The 24,883-nt window shown below is 44.8% G+C and overlaps 1 protein-coding gene across 1 annotated transcript; it reads right to left on the reverse strand.

Annotated features, from left to right (window-relative positions):
• Positions 1–3,495: 3,495 nt before the first annotated feature.
• SAYSD1 (SAYSVFN motif domain containing 1) lies at positions 3,496–16,419 on the reverse strand. Its single transcript, XM_055406833.2, has 2 exons — positions 16,121–16,419; positions 3,496–10,856 (listed from the first exon to the last, which is right to left on the reverse strand). Exons 1-2 carry the CDS (start codon positions 16,325–16,327, stop codon positions 10,491–10,493), a joined length of 573 nt encoding a protein of 190 aa, XP_055262808.2. The 5' UTR covers positions 16,328–16,419; the 3' UTR covers positions 3,496–10,490.
• Positions 16,420–24,883: the final 8,464 nt, after the last annotated feature.

Raw genomic sequence — 24,883 nt, forward strand, 5'->3', positions numbered from 1 at the left:
GGCTTTTTATTTTTTAGTATCCCAAACTTCTGTGTAGAATGGATATGAAAGAGGTGAATGTAACTGGGAAAGGCAGGCAGGGGCCAGATCACTTAGGGCCTGGTAAGATAAACCCTACCAAACAAAAGACACATCTCCAAGGGTGAGGGCTGCAGATGTCATTGACAAATTTGGGTTCAAAGGCTTCTCTCCACCAACTCACAATGCTCCAGTGTGGTGAAATAAAAGTATGTGTGACAAGACCCAAAGCAGACAGTTCGAATTTGACTTCCTTTGGCTTAGGGATCAAGTTTCTCTGCCAGCTGGGTGAGTTCTTTGTCTTTTTTCCCCCGGACAAAGCTCAGATGTGAACAAGCATAGTGCTGACCCCCTCAACTGCAATACTGCCTGCTAAGTCTAGAGAGAGGGTTTTATTTTAAACTCTGTGTATAAATCACTCTGGTAGCTTTCTCGGCCTTTCCCAGGACCTCTGATGAGTTCTTTCCTCTGTGAGTCTTAAAGTGAATAGAAAGTCTGAAAATATTACATAAATTAAGTGTGAGGCTAAGGGACCCACGACTTAAGACTGCAGCTCTATGCTACCCCCTAGTGGCAAGATGCTCCATGGCACCCCGGCCCCACCCTGCCTCCTGTCCCTCTCGGTGGACACAGACTGGAGAGGTTCATTTACGTGTCCCTAGCAGCACCACGCTCAGAGCAGCTACAAATATTTGCTGGCAAATAGGTTAACAGTGTGAGTGGCAGGAAATAAAAACACATAGTTAAAATTTTACTTTCTGCCTAACTGAGGATCACTGATTCTGTCAACTGTGTAACTCTTCCTAGATTTTTTTTTTTTTGGCACAGAGTTTGTGAGTTTAATCTTAATGCATCAGTTCAGTTCAGTCGCTCAGTCGTGTCCGACTCTTTGTGACCCCATGAATCACAGCACACCAGGCCTCCCTGTCCATCACCAACTCCCGGAGTTCACTCAAACTCATGTCCATCGAGTCAGTGATGCCATCCAGCCATCTCATTCTCTGTCATCCCCTTCTCCTCCCGCCCCCAATCCTTCCCAGCATCAGAGTCTTTTCCAGTGAGTCAACTCGACGCATGAGGTGGCCAAAGTATTGGAGTTTCAGCTTTAGCATCAGTCCTTCCAATGAACACCCAGGATTGATCTCCTTTAGAATGGACTGGTTGGATCTCCTTGCAGTCCAAGGGACTCGCAAGAGGTTTCTCCAGCACCACAGTTCAAAAGCATCAATTCTTCGGCGATCAGCTTTCTTCACAGTCCAACTCTCACATCCATACCTGACCACGGGAAAAACCATAGCCTTGACTAGACAGACCTTGGTTGGCAAAGTAACGTCTCTGCTTTTTAATATGCTATCTAGGTTGGTCATAACTTTCCTTCCAAGGAGTAAGCGTCTTTTAATTTCCTGGCGGCAATCAGCTTCCACAGTGATTTTGGAGCCCAAAAAAATAAAGTCTGACACTGTTTCCCAATCTGTTTCCCATGAAGTGATGGGACCAGATGCCATGATCTTTGTTTTCTGAATGTTGAGCTTCAAGCCAACCTTTTCACTCTCCTCTTTCACTTTCATCAAGAGGCTTTTGAGTTCCTCTTCACTTTCTGCCATAAGGGTGGTGTCATCTGCATATCTGAGGTTATTGATATTTCTCCCAGCAATCATGAAAAGAAGAGAAGCGAAAAGCAAAGGAGAAAAGGAAAAATACAAGCATCTGAATGCAGAGTTCCAAAGAATAGCAAGGAGAGATAATAGCAAGGAGAGAGATCGCTTCCTCAGCGATCAATGCAAAGAAATAGAGGAAAACAACAGAATAGGAAAAACAAGAGATCTTTTCAAGAAAATTAGAGATATCAAGGGAACATTTCATGCAAAGATGGGCTCGATAAAGGACAGAAATTGTATGGACCTAACAGAAGCAGAAGATATTAAGAAGAGATGGCAAGAATACACAGAAGAACTGTACAAAAAAGAGCTTCACGACGAAGATAATCAAGATGGTGTGATCACTCACCTGGAGCCAGACATCTTGGAATGTGAAGTCAAGTGGGCCTTAGAGAGCATCACTATGAACAAAGCTAGTGGAGGTGATGGAATTCCAATTGAGCTATTTCAAATCCTGAAAAATGATGCTGTGAAAGTGCTGCACTCAATATGCCAGCAAATTTGGAAAACTCAGCAGTGGCCACAGGACTGGAAAATGTCAGTCTTCATTCCAATCCCAAAGAAAGGGAATGCCAAAGAATGCTCAAACTACCGCACAAATCTTAATGCATAGATCAGTCAAAAGGCAAATGTGGAAAACTTTCTGGACTCAAAGCACGATCCTAATAGCACAAGATATACATGCCTAAATCATCACTGGTAAAATGCCAGAGATTCTGAGAAATGTCACTGCACCCACCAACTGGGACATTCACATCACCCAGACCATGAACCTGCAGAATGGGTCAGGGATAGCTTGAAAATGGTTATCCCAGAGGTACAATCTGATGATTTAGCCCAAAGACAAAAGATGACTAAGAGAACTAAGTAATGGTTTACCAACTGGGAGGATGCTCTGTGCCCACTGAGATTAGAATAAGAAGAAATAACCTGGGACTGCTCAAGCTCTTTCAGTAAAGAACTTCCTAACTAGTGCCTGAACTTGTACCTGGATTCGTCTTCTTTAGGGATCACTAGGAAATAAAATGTTTAGTCAGAAATAAAATGCAGCCCTGACCAAGGCAGGGGTGAAAGTCGCTCAGTCGTGTCCAACTCTTTGCAACCCCTACAGTCCATAGAATTCTCCAGGCCAGAAATCCCTTCTCCAAGGGACCTTCCGGACCCAGGAATTGAACCAGGGTCTCCTGCACTGCACGTGGATTCTTTACCAACTGAGCTATCAGGGAAGGCAGGGGTAGGGGATGCATTCGAGGCCATTTTGGGGGTTCTTCCAGCCCTACAAGTTAGAGGGTCATGTAGCAATCCCTGTGAATAGGTGGGATGGGATACTGTGAATAAAAGCATTCTTTTATTTACATTACTCATAAGACTTGGATGGAGAGGACCTCATCCGTGCACACAGCTATCACGGGGACAGAACCCATCTCTGGGATTTCAAGTTCCCTGAGGCAGAAGCAGCCTTTAATGGAAGCTGCTTGCTGGGCTAATGGTCAGGCGCTAAGTGGAAATTCTGAGATCAACAGGCCTTTCTAAATTCAGGAAATCAAAGACTGAACCTAAAGCTTAATGGGCTCATAAGAACAGCAAATACATACCCCCATCCTTTCATCTTTTCCCTGCCAGGCATTTAATTGGTTCACACTCCACCTTTCCGAGAAGTCAGTGCTGCCTGTCACATGCAATCTTTGGGAAGAGATGAACAAGGAGAGTTGACAAATCACTCACAGAAAATCCCATGAAAGGTGGGTTTAAGGCAATCCAGGCCCCACCTCATTATAAATGGCTACCTTTTCAAAGGACGCTAGTGGAACTGGCTCTTAAATTGAGTCTCTTCTGTGCTGTGTTTCAGAGAACTCTCTGCTTTGCTAAGATTACTAACTGGACCAAACATTCTTAATTCAGAGTTACAGGCATTTTGTTTTAGGTGAAAGTCTGAATTATACATTTAAAAAAATACAAATTAATTCTTTCCTAGAACAATACTTATTGCCCTGGGCTTTGCAGCAAACCTTTGATCAGGGAAAGATATTTCTTCTTGGTATTTGGCTGTTAGGAAATAGAAAAGCCCAAGTAAAATATCAAGATGAAGAAAGCCTTAAGAAAATAAATCAGGAGACAAAATCATGTATCTTAATAGAAACTTGCATGTTTAATAGAAATTCATCTGCTTCCCATATGTTCTACAGGTCCAGTTCAGACAGGAGTCACAGAATAAAAGACTTAAAAAAATTTTTTTTAAGATTTTTTTTTTTTGATGTAGCTCATTTTTAAAGTCTTTATTTAATTTGTTACAATATTGTTTCTGTTTTATGTTTTGGATTTTTGGTCACAAGACCTGAGGGATCTTAGCTTCCTGACTTGGGATGAACCTGCACCCCCTGCATTGGAAGGCAAAGTCTTAACCACTGGACCCCCAGGGAAATCTCAAGACTTCCTGATGAGCTAAGGGAACTTTCTGCTCAAGGGATAACTCTGAAGGACAAATTCCCAATCAGGAAGGGGCTGGAGAGGAGCAATGCAAGTAAATATTTAAGGAGGGCTAAATATACACACTAACATGTATAGATAGTCTATTAAAAAGCAGAGACATTACTTTGCCAACAAAAGTCTGTCTAGTCAAGGCTATGGTTTTTCCAGTGGTTGTATGGATGTGAGAGTTGGACGTGAAGAAAGCTGATCACCGAAGAATTGATGCTCTTGAACTGTGGTGCTGGAGAAGACTCTTGAGAGTCCCTTGGACTGCAAGGAGATCCAACCAGTCCATTCTAAAGGAGATCAATCCTGGGTGTTCATTGGAAGGACTGATGCTGAAGCTGAAACTCCAATACTTTGGCCACCTCATGCGAAGAGCTGACTCACTGGAAAAGACTCTGATGCTGGGAAGGATTGGGGGCGGGAGGAGAAGGGGACGACAGAGAATGAGATGGCTGGATGGCATCACTGACTCGATGGACATGAGTTTGAGTGAACTCCGGGAGTTGGTGATGGACAGGGAGGCCTGGCATGCTGTGATTCACGGGGTCGCAAAGAGTCGGACACGACTGAGCGACTGAACTGAACTGAACTGAACATGTATCAAATAGATAATCAAAAAGGACCTACTAAATATAACACATGGGGTTTGTTGTTGTTTAGTTGCTAAGTCGTGTCCAACTTTGCAGCCCCACAGACTAGCCCACCAGGCTCCTCTGTCCATGGGATTTCCCAGGCAAGTGGGTTGCCGTTTCCCAGCCCGGGATCAAACTCAGGTATCCTGCATTGGCAGGCAGATTCCTTATCCCTGAGCCACCTAGGAAGCCAAATATATATCAAATAGATAATCAAAAAGGACCTGCTGAATATAACACATGGAGTTAATTGTCTACTAAGTGTGATTCATGAGAATATCTGCTCCACACTCCTACAACTAAAACTTATCTCACTTGATTATTGGCCTTGCTTGTTTTATTTTGTCTACCACCCCATTTCCAGTTAGACTGAATGCTCCAAGAACTGGGAAAATGCCTGCTTTTTTCATTATTCTATCGCAGGTACCTAGTAGAGTGCTGTCATTCAATGAATAAAAGTTGAATTTAAATTAGGATTTTGCTATAAGTGAATCAGGCAAGAATTAAAAAAGGAAAACAGACTTACAGGACTTCCCTGGCAGTCGAGTGTTTAAGACTTATCTTTCCAGTGCAGAGGGTGTGGGTTCAACCCCTGGTTGGGGCACTAAGATCCCACAAAGAAAATAGACCTCCATTATTTAGTAACATCTAGATATTAAAGTTACTTTCCCAATATAAGAATAACTAAATTCTGAAGTTGAAAACCTACCAAGGAGACATTAATTTCTTAAAATCTGAAGTTTGGAAAATATTGCTTTCAAGCTTGAGTCCTCTTACTAATCAGTATGATTTGTGTTAAAAAAAAATTATTCAACGGTTTGCTTCGCCCAGTTTTAATGAGCCCCAGCTGTAAGTTTGCCCTAGAAAAGGCCATAACACAGAGTATGGCTGATTACCATGATTTACATAATTTTCCACCAGAGGCCCACAGTCAAAGGCATCACTCACTGTACAGTCTTTAGAATATAAGAAACAACCCAAGCAGCCAGTAAGTCAGGAGTTCCACTTGCAGAGCTTCCCTTTGTACGGACTCAAGAATTTTTTCTTGCTGGATTCATCATTAATAGCCACTTGTCAAATCTACCAGTATTTTTGATTTTGTGAAGTCTCTCCCCACACTTGTCACTTAGAACACTGTCTTCTCTAATCTTCTTTCACTGCGTGGAGGTAGAATAACTGAGGAGTATAAAAAATAGTGAGGGGCAAATGGGAGTCTTTCTGAGAAGCAGATGATTCAACAGCATTAATAACCAAAAAGGCAAGACAGACAGCAGAAAGCGGAGGGGCAGGGAAACGCAAAACAAGAAAAATCCCAAAGCTTCCAACTTTCCAGGGGAAAGTTGGCTATAAAAATGATATGAAAGGACTTAGAGACACAATGGCAGAGTAGGAAGGCCTTGAGTTCACCTCCTCTCATGAGTATACCAAACTCACAACTGCTGAACAATTATCAATAAAAGACTGAAAAATGAAAGTCGCTCAGTTGTGTCTGACTCTCTGCTACCCCATGGACTATACAGTCCATGGGATTCTCCAGGCCAGAATACTGGAGTGGGTAGCCTTTCCCTTCTCCAGGGGATCCTCCCAACCCAGGGATCGAACCCACATCTCCCACATTGCAGGAGGATTCTTTACCAGCTAAGCCACCACGGAAGCCCAAGAATACTGGAGTGGGTAGCCTATCCCTTCTCCAGGGGATCTTCCTGATCCAGGAATCAAACTGAGGTTTCCTGCAATCGCAGGTAGATTCTTTACCAACTGAGCTATCAGGAAAGTGCCCTCCACCCCTCCCCCAAAAGAAGACTGGAATCTACAAAAAAAAAAATAATAAGGAAGAAACCATGAGACGGTAGAAGGGGTGCATTTGCAATATAATCAAATCCCACACTCCTCAAGTGGGCAACCTGCAAACTGGAGAATAATTCTATCACAGAAGTTCTCCCACAGGAGTGAAAGCTCTGAGACCCGAGCCAGGCTCCCCAGTCTAAAGGTCAAGTACCATGAGGAGGAGCCCCCAGACCATTTGGCTTTGAAGGCCAGTGGGGCTTGTTGTAGGAGTCCACAGGACTGGGTCAAACAGGGACTCCAAGGGACTCCACTCTTGGAGACTGCACACAGTATCCTGTACTAGAACCCAGGGTGAAGGCAGTGACGTCAGAGGAGCCTGGGCCAGAGCCACCTGTTGGTCTTGGAGGGTCTCCTGAGGAGGCGGCGTGAGGATGGGGCAGCTGTGGCTTACTGTGGGTACAGGGACTCTGGTGGTGGAGGTACCAGGGAATATTCATCGGCATGAGCTCTCCTGGAGGCCACCATCTTGGCACCAAGACTCAGCTCCAACCAAAAGCCTGTAGGCTCCAGTGCTGAAACATCTCAGGCCAAACAACCAACAGAGCAGGAAGAGAGGGCAAACGGAGAAGAAAAAGAGGTAAACGGAATCCAAATCGAAAAAGAAATTACTGTTTGCAGATGACATGATACTCTACATAGAAAATCCTAAAGATGCTACCAGAAAACTACTAGTGCTCATCAATGGATCCAGTAAAGATACAGGATACAAAAATAACACAGAAATCTCCTGCATTCCTATTCTCTGACAATGAAAGATCAGAAAGATAAATGAAGGCACCAATCCTACTTATCATCAAATCACAGAACAAAATACCTCAGAATACACCTACCTAAGGAGATGAAAGACTTGTACTCAGAAAACTTTAAGAAAATGATTTAAGAAATCAAAGATGACACAAACAGATGGACAGATACACTGTTTTTGGACTGGAAGAATCAATACTGTCAAAAATGATTTTACAACCCAAAGTAGTCACAGATTCAGTGTTGCTGCTGCTAAGTTGCTTCAGTCGTGTCCGACTCTGTGTGACCCCAAAGACAGCAGCCCACGAGGCTCCCCCGTCCCTGGGATTCTCCAGGCAAGAACACTGGAGTGGGTTGCCATTTCCTTCTCCAATGCGTGAAAGTGAAGTCGCTCAGTCCTGTCCGACTCTTAGCGACCCCAGGGACTGCAGCCTACCAGGCTCCTCCGCCCATGGGATTTTCCAGGCAAGAGTACTGGAGTGGGTTGCCATTGCCTTCTCCACAGATTCAGTGCAATCCCTATCAAATTACCAATAGCATTTTTCACAGAGGATTAACCTCCAAAATATGCAAACAGCTCATACAGCTCAATAAAAAAAAAAAAAAAATTCAAACAAAAAAGGGGCAGAAGATCTAAAAAGACATTTCTCCAAAGAAGATATGCAGATGGCCAAGTGACACATGAAAAGATGTTCAACACTGCTCATTATTAGAGAAATGCGAATCAAAACTACAATGATGTATCACCTCACACCAGTCAGAATGGCCATCATCAAAAAGTCTACAAATAATAAATGTTGGAGAGGGTGTGGAGAAATGGGAACCCTCTTACAACGTTGGGGGAAATGTAAACTGGTACGGCCACTACAGAGAATAATGCGGAGATCCATGTGATCCTGCAATCCCAGTCCTAAGCATACATCCAGGGGAAATCACAATTTGGAACGATACATGGGCACCAATGCTCACTGCAGCACTATTTCCAGTAGCCAAGACAAGGAAGCAACCTAAATGTCCACTGACAGAAGAATAGATAAAGATGTAGTACAAACACAAAATGGAATATTACTCAGCCATAAAAAAGAAAAATAATGCTGTTTGCAGCGACAGGGATGGACCCAAAGATTATCATACTAAGTGAAACAAGTCACAGAGAGAGACAAGTATCACATGATATCACTTATATGTGGAGTCTTAAAAACAATACAAATGAACTTATTTACAAAACAGAAATAGACTCATAGGCATAGGAAACAAATTTATGGTTAAAAGGGGGAAGTTGGGGGGGAGGGAAAAAGTAGGAATTTTTGATTAGCAGATACATACTCCTACACATAAAATAGATAATAAATAAGGACCTACTGTACAGAGCAGAGAACTATACTCAATATTTTGTAGTAACCTATATGGGAAAGGAATATGAAAAAGACTATATATATATATATATATATATAGGCTTCCCAGGTGGTGCTAGTGATAAAAAGAACCTGCCTGCCAACGCAGGAGACATAAGAGATGCAGGTTAAATTCCTAGGTCAGGAAAATCCCCTGGAGGAGGATATGGCAACCCACTGCAGTATTCTTGCCTGGAGAACCCTATGGACAGAGGAGCCTGGTGGGTTATGGTCCACAGAGTCGGACATGAATGAAGTGACCTAGCATGCATGCGTGCACATATATATGTAACTGAATCACTTTGCTGTACAATTAAAGCTATTAATAACAGTGTAAATCAAACATGTGTCAATTAAAAATTAATTATAGTAAGTCTCCTGCATACGAACCTTCAAGTTGTGAACTTTCAAAGATGTATGTGTGGGCGTCCAATCTCGTAAGTCACTTCGCGTGTATACTGCCATGTATGTCCATCCTCTACAAGTGGTTGTGCTTTTGTGTGCTTTACTGCACAGTATGGTATAAGCACCGTAGTACAGTTTCTTTATTTCAAGCTAGATCTGCAAGAGGACAACTGCACTGAACTCCTTGCGGTGCAACATGAAGAATTTACTAATGAAGACCTGAAGGAGCTGGAGGCCCAGAGGAAGCACGAAGAGAGGCAGGAGGAAGACGTGACTGAAGAACGGAAGGGCTTCACGGTGCAGGAAGTAGCAAAGGGGCTTTCTCTGAGAGGCCCTGCTAAGTTTCTGAGGCACCGGACCCGAACGTAGAAGAGTTCACAAAGTTTGCAGCAGCCGCTCAGAATGCAGTCCAGTGCTACCATGTCATTGTGGCAAGAAAAAAAGAGCTACTACTCAGGCACACCACTAAGACTGTGTTTTCAAGAGGCCAGATGGAATTGAATCCAGCAGGGGACCGGAACCTGTGACGTCAGCGTCAGGCGCGAGTGACCGTGCCGCTCGCCCTCCATCTCCTATGGCTGACGATCCTTCCGCTCTACCGTCTCCCACCACCTCTCCTCCAGTCAGTGAGGCTTCTCGCCCATCGCTCGATGCCAGCCCCTGGATGCCAGCTGTTGTGCCATACTACTGTACTTCTCAAGTACGTTCTCATTGTACTTATTGTACTTTTTCTAACTGTACTGTAAGATTAAAAATGTTTTATTTTTTCTGTATTATTTGTGTGAAAAGTATTAGAAACCTATTAAAGTACAGTACTATATAGCCAATTGGGTTAGTTGGGTACCTAGGCTAACTGTTTTGGACTTGGAACAAACTGGACTTAGAAGTGCACTCTTGGAACAGAAGTCATGTATGTATGCAAGGGACTTACTGTAACTAATTCTTAAAAAAAGACTTAAAGAGAGTATTTACTTTTAACACATAGCTCTGATGTACCAAACCATTACTTCAGACAGCTCAATATTTTCAACAGCTATCTCCCCAAAGCCCTCCTAGTGTTCTAAGAATCGCATCTCTCAAATAAAGAGACAAACAGGTCTCCTTTCTTGAGTGTGTAATTTTTATAAATTGCATCAGACCCACAGCGAGTGTCTTTCCAGGAGTTTCACCAAAACGAAAAAGAAGTTCTGAGATAAAACTGTAGCAGGAGGTCAGGGGAAGTGTGGAACTGTGGGGTCACAGACCTGACCCGCAAGCTGTTCTCGGTCAAAGCCAGGGGGTGCGAGGGCCCTAGGGGGCCCACCACCAGTCTGGTCCTATCTCCGCGGCAGAGGCCTCAGGTGCAGCTCACGCTCCAGCTGCTCGGCGGTCAGGCTTCCCTGGATGGCCTCGCAGCCCGGGTTGAACACAGAGTAGGCGCTTTTCTCTCCCTGCATCTTCTCCTCAGGGCCTCGCGTCCCCACATACATCCAGTAGAACAGGGACAGGACAAAATAGGCCAGGCCAAATTCCAGTTCCACAAACAGTCCCAGCAGGACCAACCAGAGGAGCACCTTCAACAAGGTGACGCTGGTCAGGAAAGACTGGTCCCGTGGGGCCAGGGGTGGCGGCCGTGGCGGTGGTGTGGCTTCGGCTGGACTCTGTGGTGGCTGTGACTCGAGGACCCCGGGCCCAGCTGTTCCCTAGGACACACAAACAAACCAAAGAAAGAATGAAGGGCAGTGGGGCCGGGAGGATCAAAACCCACCTGGAGAGGCAGCTGTCCTTGCGTGGGAAGGCTTCCCCTCATTGGTGTCTGTTTTTCTTGCCCTGCTCTCTAAGACAACTATCGCCCAAGCGCTCTCATGCATCCTGCTCTGAATCAAAACTCAGTGAGATGTGACTTGATGAAAACCTTACAGCGTTCAGGTGGATTCCCATCTGAGGCAGACATTTCATCAGATTAGTCTGCTGCTAACAGGAGCTAATGCAGCCCCTCCAGTAACTCCCTGTAACTGATAAGGCAGCAGCCGGGCACACGCTTCCCACACAGAATCAATATATGTTTGCTGATTTGATTAGACGAGCTAAAATTTTGTTGAGTGGCATGATTCTAAAATGAGGACTATTCTACACGTTAAAAAAAAAAAATCACAGTTATAGCCACAACCTTTCCATCCCCTGTGACAATCCTACATGGCCCCAGGGTCTCCTAAGTGGACTCCCCTCCTTCTAACCCTTCTCTCCCCGCACCACCCCATGCACAGCTACTAAATAAATCTGCCACAACACCCATCAACTTCCTGCTCACAAACCTTTGACACATTTTTACTGCCTGCCAGTTAAATTTTAAACTCCTTGGACTGGAATCCAAGGCCTTGCATTCACTCAAAAGACGGAACTGCCAGAACGCAGGCCCCTGTGCTGGGTGTAATGGAAGACAGAGGTATTTAAGGAGCTTTTGGGAGCTTGGTCTCCAGGCCAGTATTTTCTAAACATTTTTGGGTATGACCCACAATAAAAAATACATTTTGTACTGCAAACCCCTCCCCTCCCCAAATATATATATATATGTGTATTGGGAAAAAAGTCTTCACATATCAACACTTTGATTACATATGAAGCTTTGGTTTTCTATTTTTTAAATTACATTTAGTTAATTTAGGATAAAACCTTTAAAATTTTTTTCACTACCCATGAATGAGTCATGATTTGCCGTTTGTAAAATAATGTTGTAAACAAGTTTCCTGAACAACATGATCTGCAATCTATTGCTCTAGAAATGAATCCTCTGGTCTTACAACCCAAAGACATTGCCCATCTGTGGCTGGGAATATTCCTCTCCATTCCTCAGGAACTTGCTCTCTCCAGGCAAGCACAGCTGGTGAACTATGTATACCCTGACCTCTGGGGCCATCAAGCAGGGTGCCCCTCTGCCTCCCAGAGCTCTGATTTGCTTTCTCACTGAGCACCAAACTATTTGTCATTCAAGCGTCTCTCTTTTAACAGAGATCACATGTGTCCCTGGTTGTTGCATGAGGTCACCATACTGTTGCTGATTATCTTCTGGTGTCTCTGGAGCCAAACAGCACTGCACACATAAGTTCTCTGTACAGAGCAGACTTAGTTCATTTATTCAGTTATATCCTGTGTTCTTTACGTGGCAACTTAAAAGGGACCAAAACTGTTATCTGATCTCCAAAAAATATATAGGTCATCTGATTCATGTTGCTTTAGCAATTCTATATTGTTAGACCTTTAGTTGTTTTTGTTGTTAGCATCAACCCTGGGTGGGGAAGATCCCCTGGAGAAGAAAATGGCAATCCACTCCAGTATTCTTGCCTGGAAAATCCCATGGACAGAGGTGCCTGGTGGGCTACAGTCTGTAGGGTCGCAAAGAGTCAGACACGACTGAAGTGACTTAGCATGTGTTGCAATTATTACTTTTCCAATTAGATTGGAAAGGTCTTTGACATATTATCATCTACACTCCCCACCCCCTCCACATACATTTATTAAATAAATAAATGTCCCTTTCAGATTCAATCAGTGTGCACAACAGGGAAATCACTGACAATCTTAGCAGGGAACGAATACAATCCGATTGATCTTCAAGACTACTCTGGATGCCAGGCCGAGAATGGGCTGCAAGAGAAGAAAGGAAACTGTTAATAGTTCATGCAGGAAGCCCAATAAGAGAGGACCGGGCAGAGATGAGGCTGGTGACAAGGAGATCAGAGAGAAATGATGGACTGATGGACACAGAACACATCTTAAACGTGCACAGCTTGAAATTCACAGTAAACTGAATTTATTATTAAAGGAACAATAATAAGAATAATTCTATGGCCACCATTTACTGAGTGCCTTCAAGATGCCTGATCTCCTGTAACCCAGCAGGCAGGCCTTATTAGTCCCAATTTACTGATAAGAAGACATTGAGATATAAGGAACTCCCCTAAAGTCACATGGCTGGTGACGGGCAGAGATGAGGTTGGTCCAAGATCCTAGGATGATCTCCCTTCAAAGCCTTTTTTACTTAACTAGGGGCCTTCCTGGGGGATGCTAAGGGGAGGGTTAGAGAGCTAGGAGGAGATGAGGTAGGGGTAGGGGTGTTAAACTGGCAAAAGGAACAAACAAAGGAGAGGGGGGCTCCAGAGATGCCTCCAACCAGTGCACCTCCTACTGTAAAGCTGTGTGCAAAGTGTCTGTGGCCACCACAGGCACACAGTACATACGGTGCAGTTTAGGGAAGGGACTTCCATTCCCAGAATACCAAAGTGCTTCCCACCTCAGGGCCTCTGCACTTGTGGTTCCCTCTAAGAGGAAAGCCCTTTCCCCTCACACCACCTGGCTGGCTCCCTCTTCTACAAACCTCAGCAAAAATGTCACCACGTGGGCCCTTGTCCTTGTCCAAGGTTTCTCAAGAGTGGCTCCTTCTGAAGAAAAATGGTGAGGTCACTTCCTCTATGAGGTCCTCCCTGCCCACCCAATTTAAAGTGACACTCTGCATCCCTCACCCCCGATTCACTATCACGGCACGCTGGGTGTTCTTCCCTTTTGTAGCATTCATCATTCTGTTCTTTCGACTCAAAATCAAGTTCTGTGAGAGCAGGGCCTTGTCTTCATTGCACTGTCTCCTGGGACTCAGGACAGTAGCTGGAACATAGTGGGCACATGACTGAGTGAATGAATGCTGGTGGGAAAAAGGGAGAACTTAAGAGATGACTCCTGGATCTGAAGGGGTAATGCAAAGCCTGTGCCTGGTCAGGTCATGCCAAAGAAAGAGGGCATTTGAGCAGGGGGCCAGCCTGAGCCAAGGCCTGGAGGGGAGGAGTTGCAGGATGAGTGTGGTCAACAGACCCTGGGGCTAGATGGTGCACTGGGGGCCTCGGGAGGGAGATGAGGATAGTGTGGGGGCTTGGCAGAATTAAAAAAAAAAAAAGTTATAGGCATTTTCTACATTTGTGGTAGAAGTTTGCTGCAGAAAGAAATATTTTATTTGGGGGAAATACTTTTCCCCAAGCTAAATTCGAGAGTGAGGGGAGGAGGAGGTGGATGCCTCCGTATCAACGGCCAGCAAAAAGAAGCAATTACAAATAGAAGGATAAAGAAATCTCGGACAAGCCATTATGTGCCACCAAAATTATTAGGTAGAGATAGATCAGAAATTGGCAGGGGTGGGGGGTGGGGAGCAATTTAGTGATAATTTCACACCAGAGCAAACTCAGGAATGATAACAGAGTAAATGAAAATGAGTTTTAGACAAAGTCCCTTATGAAAAACAGAGTAATTGATAAGAAGCACAGGAGGTCCAGCATTGCCTCTCATCCCTTTGTCAGGCCATCAGTTTTTGGGATTTTAATAATGGGAATTTTCTCCAAGCTCAGCTCCTCTAGATCCAACTCAGTGATCTCATATTCCTTTGGAAATGAGACATAAAGTCAAAAACTCATTGTGTAGGCTAGACGTTTTTTAAGTGTGGGGAGGAAAAAGGGTAGAGGAAATGGATTCTAAAATCCTAAGCAATTGTGCTCTGTGAGTTCTAATCCACAATAAAGTCATCCTGAGACAAACTGTATGCAAGGAAATGGATTGTTTGAACCCTGCACACTCTTTCTGCAAGTCAGTAGGAACTCTATGTGTCATGGAGAATAATATCTAATTCAAACTAAGTAACAATAAGTTCTCCTTGATTACCCCCCCCAAAAAAATTCCTTATAACCAGATGTGGTGCAATGATAGATGAACTTGAGAAATTTTAAGAGGAGTAAGGCACATTTTACTTTTCAAAAGGAATTTCTGGCACTTATTGCACTTAGGAGGTACAAAGACCAGCTCACAGATTTCCCCTTGATGTTTTGTCCTGTGTTCCCACATGCATGCTCCAATCTCACACTCGAGTCACCTTGCCACTTTACTCATGAGTGAAAACCAAGATACAGAGAGAGGAATGAGAGATTACCAAAAGCTAATGAGGCTTCCCTGGTGGCTCAGACAGTAAAGAATCTGCCTGCAATGCAAGAGAACTGTGTGGGATCCCTGGGTCAGGAAGATCCCCTGAAGAAGGTAATGGCTACCCACTCCAGTATTCTTGCATGGAGAATCCCATTAACAGAGGAGACTGACAGGCTACAGCCCACGGGATCTCAAGGAGTCCGGCGACTGAACGACTAACACTCAAAATGGGTTGCAAAAGCTATCATACTAATCTATTGTTTTCGCCTTAAACATTAATTGTTAAACTTGAATAGGCTTCGCTACTTCAACAGTGATTTACAACACATGCCGCCACAGGCAGTCAGCACACTTCTGCGAGTTCTGTATTCAAACACCATTTCTAAAGCGCAGGCTATTTGGGCGACTGGCCCCACGTGGCCCAGATGCGAAATCTGATCAAGCTTTAATTACTGCCACTTCTCATCAGCATCCAATTAGACCTTTCCCCCTCCATTAGCAGAGGGCTGTGGCCCCTTACGGTTGTGGAGAGGCTTCCCAAAGCCACCGAGGGCACAGTGATCACTCAACTCGCTGTGAATAACGCAAGGGCAGAGGTGATTTTCTCTGGGACCCTAGACCCTCAACTTCCCGCCTGGAGTCGAAGCTGCGTGGGTCCCTGGCTGAAAAGAAAATGTCAAAGTCACTCTTCAGGGCAGAACAGGAGGGGGCAGGAGACGCGAGGCCCCGCCGCCGAGCCGGCGGGAGGCGCCAGCAGCCCCTCTCTGCTAGCGAAAAGTGTGTTAGTTCCTCAATCGTGTCTGACTCTTTGTGACCCCATCGACTGTCGCTGTCCACGGGCTTCTCCAGGTCCGAGGGGCGTGGCCTGGGCCGGGCCGTTCCACGACGTGGGGCGGGGCCTGCAGGCCACCACGTGGTGCCGGGGCGGAGCCTGGGCGGAGTCGCCTCAGAGGCCACGTCGGCGTTTCAAAAGCCGGGTGCCTGGGGGGTAAGGCCTCCCTCCTCTCACCTGAGCGAGGCTGGGCTGGGCCTGGGCACTCGGTGGCCTCGGTTTCCACACCAGGAACCGTTTTAGCCAGCCTGAGGGTGCTTTTGGAGTCGTAGCTGCTTCTGCCTTCTCTCCCGAGGTTTGTGTACGCTGGCTCGAAGTGCTGGGTTCAGCCACCAGCCCGGCCCGCTTCCGGGCCGCCCGGAACTCAGCTAACCGCTGCTCCATGGCGCGCGCCCCCGTTTTCGCGCGCCCGCCCGCTCGCTCCCCCGCGGGGAACCAGTCCAGACTTTGCGGGGTTCCGGGCTGCAGTGCGCCTGCGCGGCGGCGCTCTCTGCTGCGCATGCGCGCTAGCGGCTCTGAGCGCGGCTGGGGCGTGCGCTGGCTTTGTGACGTTCAGTGGGCAGTTCATAGCTAATTGTTCACTCTAAATGTGTAAGAGCAGTGTTCACGTCCTCGAGCTACGTGGTGGAGAACCTAAACATAAAGGTGGTCTCATGTTTCCAGCTTTTGCCTTCGGCTAAGCCCCGCAGTGCTCTCTCACGTCAGGGATCAGCTCCCTAACAGGTGGAGCATCGCCACAGGTTCAGTTCAGTTCAGTTCAGTTGCTCAGTCGTGTCCGACTCTCCGTGACCCCATGAATCACAGCACGCCAGGCCTCCCTGTCCCTCACCAACTCCCGGAGTTCACTCAAACTCATGTCCACAGAGTCGGTGATGCCATCCAGCCATCTCATTCTCGGTCGTCCCCTTCTCCTCCGGCCCCCAACCTTTCCCAGCATCAGAGTCTTTTCCAGTGAGTCAACTCGTCACATGAGGTGGCCAAAGTATTGCAGTTTCAGCTTTAGCATCAGTCCTTCCAAGGAACACCCAGGATTGATCTTCTTTAGAATGGACTGGTTGGATCTCCTTGAAGTACAAGGGACTCTCAAGTGTCTTCTCCAACGCCACAGTTCAAAAGCATCAATTCTTCGGCAATCAGCTTTCTTCACAGTCCAACTCTCACATCCATACTTGACCACGGGAAAAACCCTGACTAGACGGACCTTAGTTGGCAAAGTAATGTCTCTGCTTTTTACTATACTATCAAGGTTGGTCATAACTTTCCTTCCAAGGAGTAAGCGTCTTTTAATTTCATGGCTGCAATCAGCATCTGCAGTGATTTTGGAGCCCCAAAAAATAAAGTCTGACACTGTTTCCTCTGTTTTTCCATCTATTTCCCATGAAGTGATGGGACCAGATGCCATGATCTTTGTTTTCTGAATGTTGAGCTTCAAGCCAACCTTTTCACTCTCCTCTTTCACTTTCATCAAGAGGCTTTTGAGTTCCTTTTCACTTTCTGCCATAAGGGTAGTGTCATCTGCATATCTGAGGTTATTGATATTTCTCCCGGCAATCTTGATTCCAGCTTGTGCTGCTTCCAGCCCAGCGTTCTTCATGATGTACTCTGCATATAAGTTAAATAAGCAAGGTGACAATATACAGCCTTGACGTACTCCTTTTCCTATTTGGAACCAGTCTGTCGTTCCATGTACAGTTCTGACTGTTGCTTCCTGACCTGCATACAGGTTTCTCAACAGGCAGGTCAAGTGGTCTGGTATTCCCATCTCTTTCAGAATTTTCCACAGTTTTTTGTGATCCACAGAGTCATGGGCTTTGGCATAGTCAATGAAGCAGAAATAGATGTTTTTCTGGAACTCTCTTGCTTTCTCCATAATCCAGTGGATGTTGGCAATTTGATCTCTGGTGCCTCTGCCTTTTCTAAAACCTGCTTGAACATCTGGGAGTTCACGGTTCACATATTGCTGAAGCCTGGCTTGGAGAATTTTGAGCATGACTTTACTAGCGTGTGAGAAGAGTGCAATTGTGTGGTAGTTTGAGCATTCTTTGGCATTGCCTTTCTTTGGGATTGGAATGAAGACTGACCTTTTCCAGTCCTGTGGCCATTGTTGAGTTTTCCAAATTTGCTGGCATATTGAGTGCAGCACTTTCACGGCATCATCTTTCAAGATTTGAAATAGTTCAACTGGAATTCCATCACCTCCACTAGCTTTGTTCGTCGTGAGGCTTTCTAAGGCCCACTGACTTCACATTCCAAGATGTCTGGCTCTAGGTCAGTGATCACGTTATCATGACTATCTTGGTCGTGAAGATCTTTTTTGTACAGTTCTTCTGTGTATTCTTGCCACCTCTTCTTAATATCTTCTGCCTCTGTTAGGTCCATACCATTTCTATCCTTTATCGAGCCCATCTTTGCATGAAATGTTCCCTTGGAATCTCTAATTTTCTTGAAGAGATCTCTTGTTTTTCCTATTCTGTTGTTTTCCTCTATTTCTTTGCATTGATCACTGAGGAAGGCTTTCTTATCTCTCCTTGCTATTCTTTGGAATTCTGCATTCGCCACAGGTTAGCACCAGATTTAGAAGGTGGTCCTGGGGCATTGAAAAAGGCCCATGATCTGTGGGACTTTTCATGTCAGAAGGAAGGCAGGATACAGCCTGCCCTATTCCTTTCACTGGTTTGCCAGTCTTAGCACTTTGGAGGGTTAGCACTGCTCACTGGCAGGCAGGTTGTACAGACTTCGCCCAATCACTACTCACCCAAAAGGTCAGAGTTCTGGTCAGCGATTGTTTAGATTTTTAAAGCTTTAAGCATCTAGCTTTGATGCTTTTGAACACTGGTGTTGGAGAAGACTTGGGAGTCCCTTGGACTGCAAGGAGAGCCAACCAGTTCATCCTAAAGGAAAGCAGTCCTGAATGTTCTTTGGAAGGACTGATGCTGAAGCTGAAACTCCAATACTTCGGCCATCTGATGGGGAAAACTGACTCATTGGAAAAGATCCTGATGCTGGGAAAGATTGAAGGCAGGAGGAGAAGGGGAAGACAAGAGGAGGAGATAGTTGGATGGCATCACTGACTGAATGGACACGAGTTTGAGTAAACTCTGGGAGTTGGCGATGGACAGGGAGGCCTAGCATGCTGCAGCCCATGGGGTCACAAAGAGTCGGACACAACTGAGTGACTGAACTGAACTGAAGCATCCAGCTAAGTGACACTCACATAATTGAGAACTCAAATATTTCTTGGGTCTTGTTGAGTGTGAGTCAAGGAACTAGATGAACTAGAATTGAAGTCTTTCATACTCTTAGCAAATGTTTATCAAGAACCCTCTATATGTCAAGAGTTCCCATGATAGCTCAGTTGGTAAAGAATCCACCTACAATGCAGGAGACCCTGGTTCAATTCCTGGGTCAGGAAGATCCCCTGAAGAAAGGATAGGCTGCCCACTCCAGTATTCTTGGGCTACCCTGGTGGCTCAGCTGGTAAAGAACCTGCCTGCAATGTGGGAGACCTGGGTTCGATCCCGGGGTTAGGAAGATCCCCTGGAGAAGGGAAAGGCTACCCACTCCAGTATCCTGGCCTGGAGAATTCCATGGACTATATAGTTCATGGGTTTGCAAAGAGTAGGACACGACTGGGCGAATTTCACTTTCTATATGTCAAGTACCATACCTGTCACCAGGGATGCTGGGGTAAAGGAAACAAACCATTGTTTTTCTAGCATTTAACATTCTAAATGGAAAGGCAATTGCAGTGATTATGTATTTATTTTTAGTGTAATGTCAGGTACTGAGACTTCCCTGGTGGCTCAGATGGTAAAAGCGTCTGCCTACAATGCAGGAGACCCGGATTTGATCCCTGGATTGGGAAGATCCCATGGAAAAGGAAATGGCAACCCACTCCAGTGTTCTTGCCTAAAAAATCCCATGGATGGAGGAGTCTGGTAGGCTGCAATCCATGGGGTCGCAAAGAGTCGGAGGCAACTGAACGACTTCACTTTCACTTTCAGGTACTGATCATGGGCTTCCCAGGTGGCTCAGTGGTAAAGACTCTGCCTGCAATGCAGGAGACAAGTTTGATCTCTGGGTCAGGAAGATATCCTGGAGAAGGAAATGGCAACCCATTCCAGTATTCTTGCCTGGGAAATCTATGGTCGCAAAAAGGTCAGACACAACTTAGCAACTAAACAACAACAGGTACTGGTTACTGCTGTGAAGAAAAGTAAAGTAAGAAATAGGGATGGTGGGGCTGTTTTGAGCCAGTGACCAGGGAAGTCTTCTCTGAGGAGTTGCCATTTAAGCAGAGAAGTGAGTGGTGGAGGCATGTAGATACCTGGAGCTGAGCATTTCTATCAGAGGAAACAGCAAGTACAAAAGTCCTGAGAGCTCAAGTACTTTGACCTGCTCACAGAACATCAATGGTCGGTTCATTTAAGGCCTTACAGGCCATAGTCGAAACTTTACCCTGCATTCTGAGTGTGATGGTAAGTGACAGGAGGATTTTAAGTACACGATGACATGACCTGACGGATTTTTAAAAGCTCACACTTACTGCTGGAGGTGGGGCACTGAAAGGGTGCAAGGACAGAAGGAAGAAAGCCAATTAGAAAATACAGTGGTATAAGAGAGACTGGGCCTGTGGGGGCTAGCGTAGGAGTGATGGAGTTGGTGAGAATTGGTCAGATTCTGAATATAGTTTTGAATATCTGAGCCAACATGATGTGCAGCTGTGAGAAAAAAGAAATCCAGGATAACATATTTCCACCAGCCCCTCTGTCACCAACCCACACACCTTAGAAACCAAGGGAAAAAATGCCAGGTTCTTTACTGAGATAGAGGAAGACTAGCAAGTTTTGTTTTGGACATGCCAAAGGTTTGAGGTGCCCATTGGATAAAGAGTGGAGGGAGTTCAACAGTGAAAACTGGAATTCAGAGAAAAGACTGGAGATACATATTGGGAGTCATGAGCATGTGTGTGATAATCAAAGCCATGAAGCTAGGTGAAATCAACTAGGGAGTGAGTGTGGATAAGAAGAGAAGGTATATGAGGACTGAGCCCTGACTAGTTGGAGATGATCTGTGAGACAGAAGAGAATGGGGATGTAATACCACAGAGTTGCCATTGAGAAGTCACAGAAAGTTTCTTACTCATCATGGTAGAATGACAGGTAAGTTTGTACCCGTCCAGAGTAGATCTGCTTCTCTGGAGGGACTGGAGATTCTTTTATTTATTGTATTTCCCACTTGTAATGTCAACTGTAAGTTGGCACTTGCCATAGGGGCCCGCCATCTACCTCTACAAGGATTAAATCATGTGCTGCTGCAGCTGCTGACCTTCAACACCACCCAAAGGAGTTCAGGGCGGAGAGCAGAAATGAGGCACTCTGTGCTCCAGGAAAACTGGCAGGATAGGTCTTCAGATAGATATTCTTAGAACTGATCTTATCAGCCCAATTCTTGTATCTCCTTGTAACTAGAAAAGCACTAAAATCCTGCATGGTGACAGTTGTTTCTTGTGACTAGCAGAAGCTTCACAAGACCAGCAGAAATTCCACACCCACAAAAAAAGTGCTTACTTGCATGTATTCCCCCTTTACCAAAATCACATATATACTGTCCTTTCCTCCTACCTCTTTGACACAGATTCTCAGAGCTATCTGAGGTGCTGTCTCCTGGGCTGCAGTCCTCACATTGCTCCAAATAAAATTTAACTCACAACTCTCACATTGTGTACTTTTTTTTTTTTTTTAGTCGATAGTAATCACACTGAGACCTTAGAACTGCATTTGTCATCTACTTCTAGCAGGCATTTAGACTTAAGGCATACAATTTGTGGGCTATTGCAGTCAGGATCTCTGGCAGGAAACATGGCACTTTTGAAAAGGTTAAGTAAGGAGAGTTTCACTTTACAAAGATGTGGCAAGTTTAAAGGAGGCAGCAAGGAAGTTCATAGGAAGTGTGTGTTACCAGCCTCTGGGCCTCAGGCAGCAAGACAGAGTGGTCATCAGAACTCAGTGAATCCTGTAGCTGGAGGAGAAGCCCAAGATGCAGGAGCTGTTAAATGGGCGGAGAAGAGTGGGAAGAGGATACGAGGAGCCAACAGAATATCCAGCCAAGTGCTAATGGCATTTGTAGCTCCATCTTGCTTCGGTAACCTTATTTTCCCTTTTCTTTGTTTTCTGCTTATAAATTTATTTTGTCTCGGTGCTTTGTAAACCTCTTTAAATTCTTTTTAGAAGAGGGTGAAAGAATGGGAAAAAGTAAAGATGAAACAAGATGATCATGAAGAACACTTTCTGTCAAACTAACTCCATTTCCTTTTCGGATAAGATTGTGAGCCTAGTAAATGAGAAGGATCCCAAAGTGTACTTAATGTGTGAATTTAAGTTTTATTTGCTTGTACCATATTTCATGTGTATATAAATTGGCACATAATAAACATGTAATATGTGTACACGTATGTCGTATTTGTGAATTATATGTAATCAAATACGCACATGTCCTCCTAGGGTGTCCATGCTATGGAAAGTATAATTCCCCATTCTTTGCCTTTGAACTCCAACATCCAAGTTGTTTTTGCCAGATGGATGATGGCAGGCATTATGCAGGTAGAGGGGCATGATGTGTGTGTGTGTCCTGTTGAATGTGCCCTTTTAATTTTCTGCACTGCCATGAGATGGACTTGCCACAACTAGCCAGCTGTTCAAGAATAATGAGAGTTCTGTGGATATGGCTGACTCACTGACCAGCTAAGCCCAGCCTAAATAGCTGCTCCCAGCTTACCCAAGATGTATGAAAAATAAATGTTTTATATCACAGAAATTTTGTGGGTTTGGTTACACAGAAAAAGCTACTTAAGAAAAAAAAGAATGTTCTTCTCTGTACCTGTGGTCCGTTCCTGACTCCTACCCACCTCTTCAATCTATTAATGTAGTGAGTTACATTAATAGACTTTCTATCAAACCATCCTATATTCCTGGAATAAACAAAACTCAGCCACTTTATAACATATAAATTCAAAGCTAGGTCCAGTTTGGTAATCTTTAAAGAATTTTGTACCTATGTGCATTAATGAGATTTTTCAATCTTTTTTTTTTTTTCACGTACTGTTCTTGAAAAGTTCTGGATTTAGGATTATACTAGCTTTATGAAATAAGCTGAACTCTCCATCTCCACTCCCAACCCCCATTTTTAGAACAGTTTGAATAAAGTAGGAATTAACTGGTTCTTGAATATTTGATAAGACAGTAATAAAACCATCTAGACCTGATATTTTCTTAGATCAGATAAATAAATATAAATAACAATTAAGTGGCTTCATAGCTGGTCAACACAGTCTTACCCAAAAAGTGTTAAGAAATGGATCAACATCAGTCTGTCCTATCTGATGTTTTTAAGAGTGGCTTGCATGAAAACATAAAAGACAGTTTATCATATTTTCAAGTGATAAAAATTTGATAGAGAAATCTACAGTTATTAAAGGGTTGTGTAGATGCTTAGAGGGAACACTAACTCCTAGATCCACATTTATGTTTTTATGTCTGTTCTTACTTTCTAATCGTTGACTTGAGAGTTTGTTTCAATAGGAATTGGAGCTTTTCCCTGACCCCATGCTGGGGAAGAGGGGCATATGTGGTGGATACTTCAGCTTCTATAGTCAATCCCATTGTCTGAGAGAGGACCATCATGCTCTCCTGCTTTCTTTGGTCCTGTCTTGGCAGGTACCACATGTCGAGTTCTGAGCACTGTGCTTTATATGACAGGCCATCAGAGTGTCCAGAGGAGAGTGGTCTGGATAATGATGTTTCTAGAACAGGGCTTCTCAACCTTGGTACTTTAGGCATTTGGGGCCAGATAATTCTTTGTTGTGGGGGGCTGTCCTGTTTCTTGTAGGATTCTTAGCAGTATCCCTGACCCCAGCCCATACTTGCCAATAGTATTCTCTGGTCATTGTAGCAACCAAAAGTGTCTCCGGATGATGCCAAATCAGTGGTCCCCAACCTGTTTGGCACCATTAACCAGTTTCATGGAAGATAATTTTTTCCAGGGACCGGGGGTGGGGTGGGGAGGTTGGTTCAGCAGTAATGCGAGTGATGGGGAGTGAAGGGGAACAGCAGATGAAGCTTCATTCAGTGGACCGCTGCTCAATTTCTGCTCTGCAGCCCAGGTCCTAACAGAAGCCCTGGGAGATGGGGACCCCTGCCAGAAGTCCCCCCTGGAGGCAAATTTGCCCTCAGTTGAGAATAACTGGTCTAAAGACCATATTTTAGTAAGCATAGTAAAGGTGGTGGTGGTTTGGGTCAGAGAAGAAGAGTCATAGTTAAAACATACCAGTTTGTTTTAGAGCTATTAAAAGGACTATCGTGAATGGAGGACAGAATCATTTTGTGGGGATCTAAAAGGCAGAACTGGGGCTTCCCAGGTAATTCTGTGGTAAAGAGTCTGCCTGCCAATGCAGGAGACACAGGAGACTCAGGTTCCATCCCTGGGTCAGGAAGATCCCCTGCAGGAAGGCATGGCAACCTGCTCCAGTATTCTTGCCTGGAGAATTCCATGGACAGAGGAGCCTGGTGGGCTACAGTCCATAGGATCGCACAATGTTGTAGGAGACTCAAAAGAGTTGGACGAAACTGAGCATGCATGCAAAAGGCAGAATGAAGGTCAAAGTTTCAAATTACAAGGTGACAAATGTGGAATCTTTTTTAAAAGGAATTTTCCACCAATTCAGTTTTTCCAGAAATAGCCAGCTAGTGGAATAATTTTAGTGCAGTGAGTTTCCAGACACTAGCCATATTCAAGCAGAGGCTGACAAACCACTTGTCAGGAATGCTGTCGAGGGGATTCTGGGCCAAAGAGGGATTTGGTTGATGATTACCAAGTCTCTTCCAACTGGAGAATTTAATGTTTTAATTCAAACTGGGATGAGAAAACGGAAGGCTTTGGTGC

Source organism: Moschus berezovskii, chromosome 23, assembly GCF_049115385.1.
Source record: "Moschus berezovskii isolate FMDL1 chromosome 23, NW_MosBer_1.0, whole genome shotgun sequence".
Lineage (NCBI taxonomy): Eukaryota > Metazoa > Chordata > Mammalia > Artiodactyla > Moschidae > Moschus > Moschus berezovskii.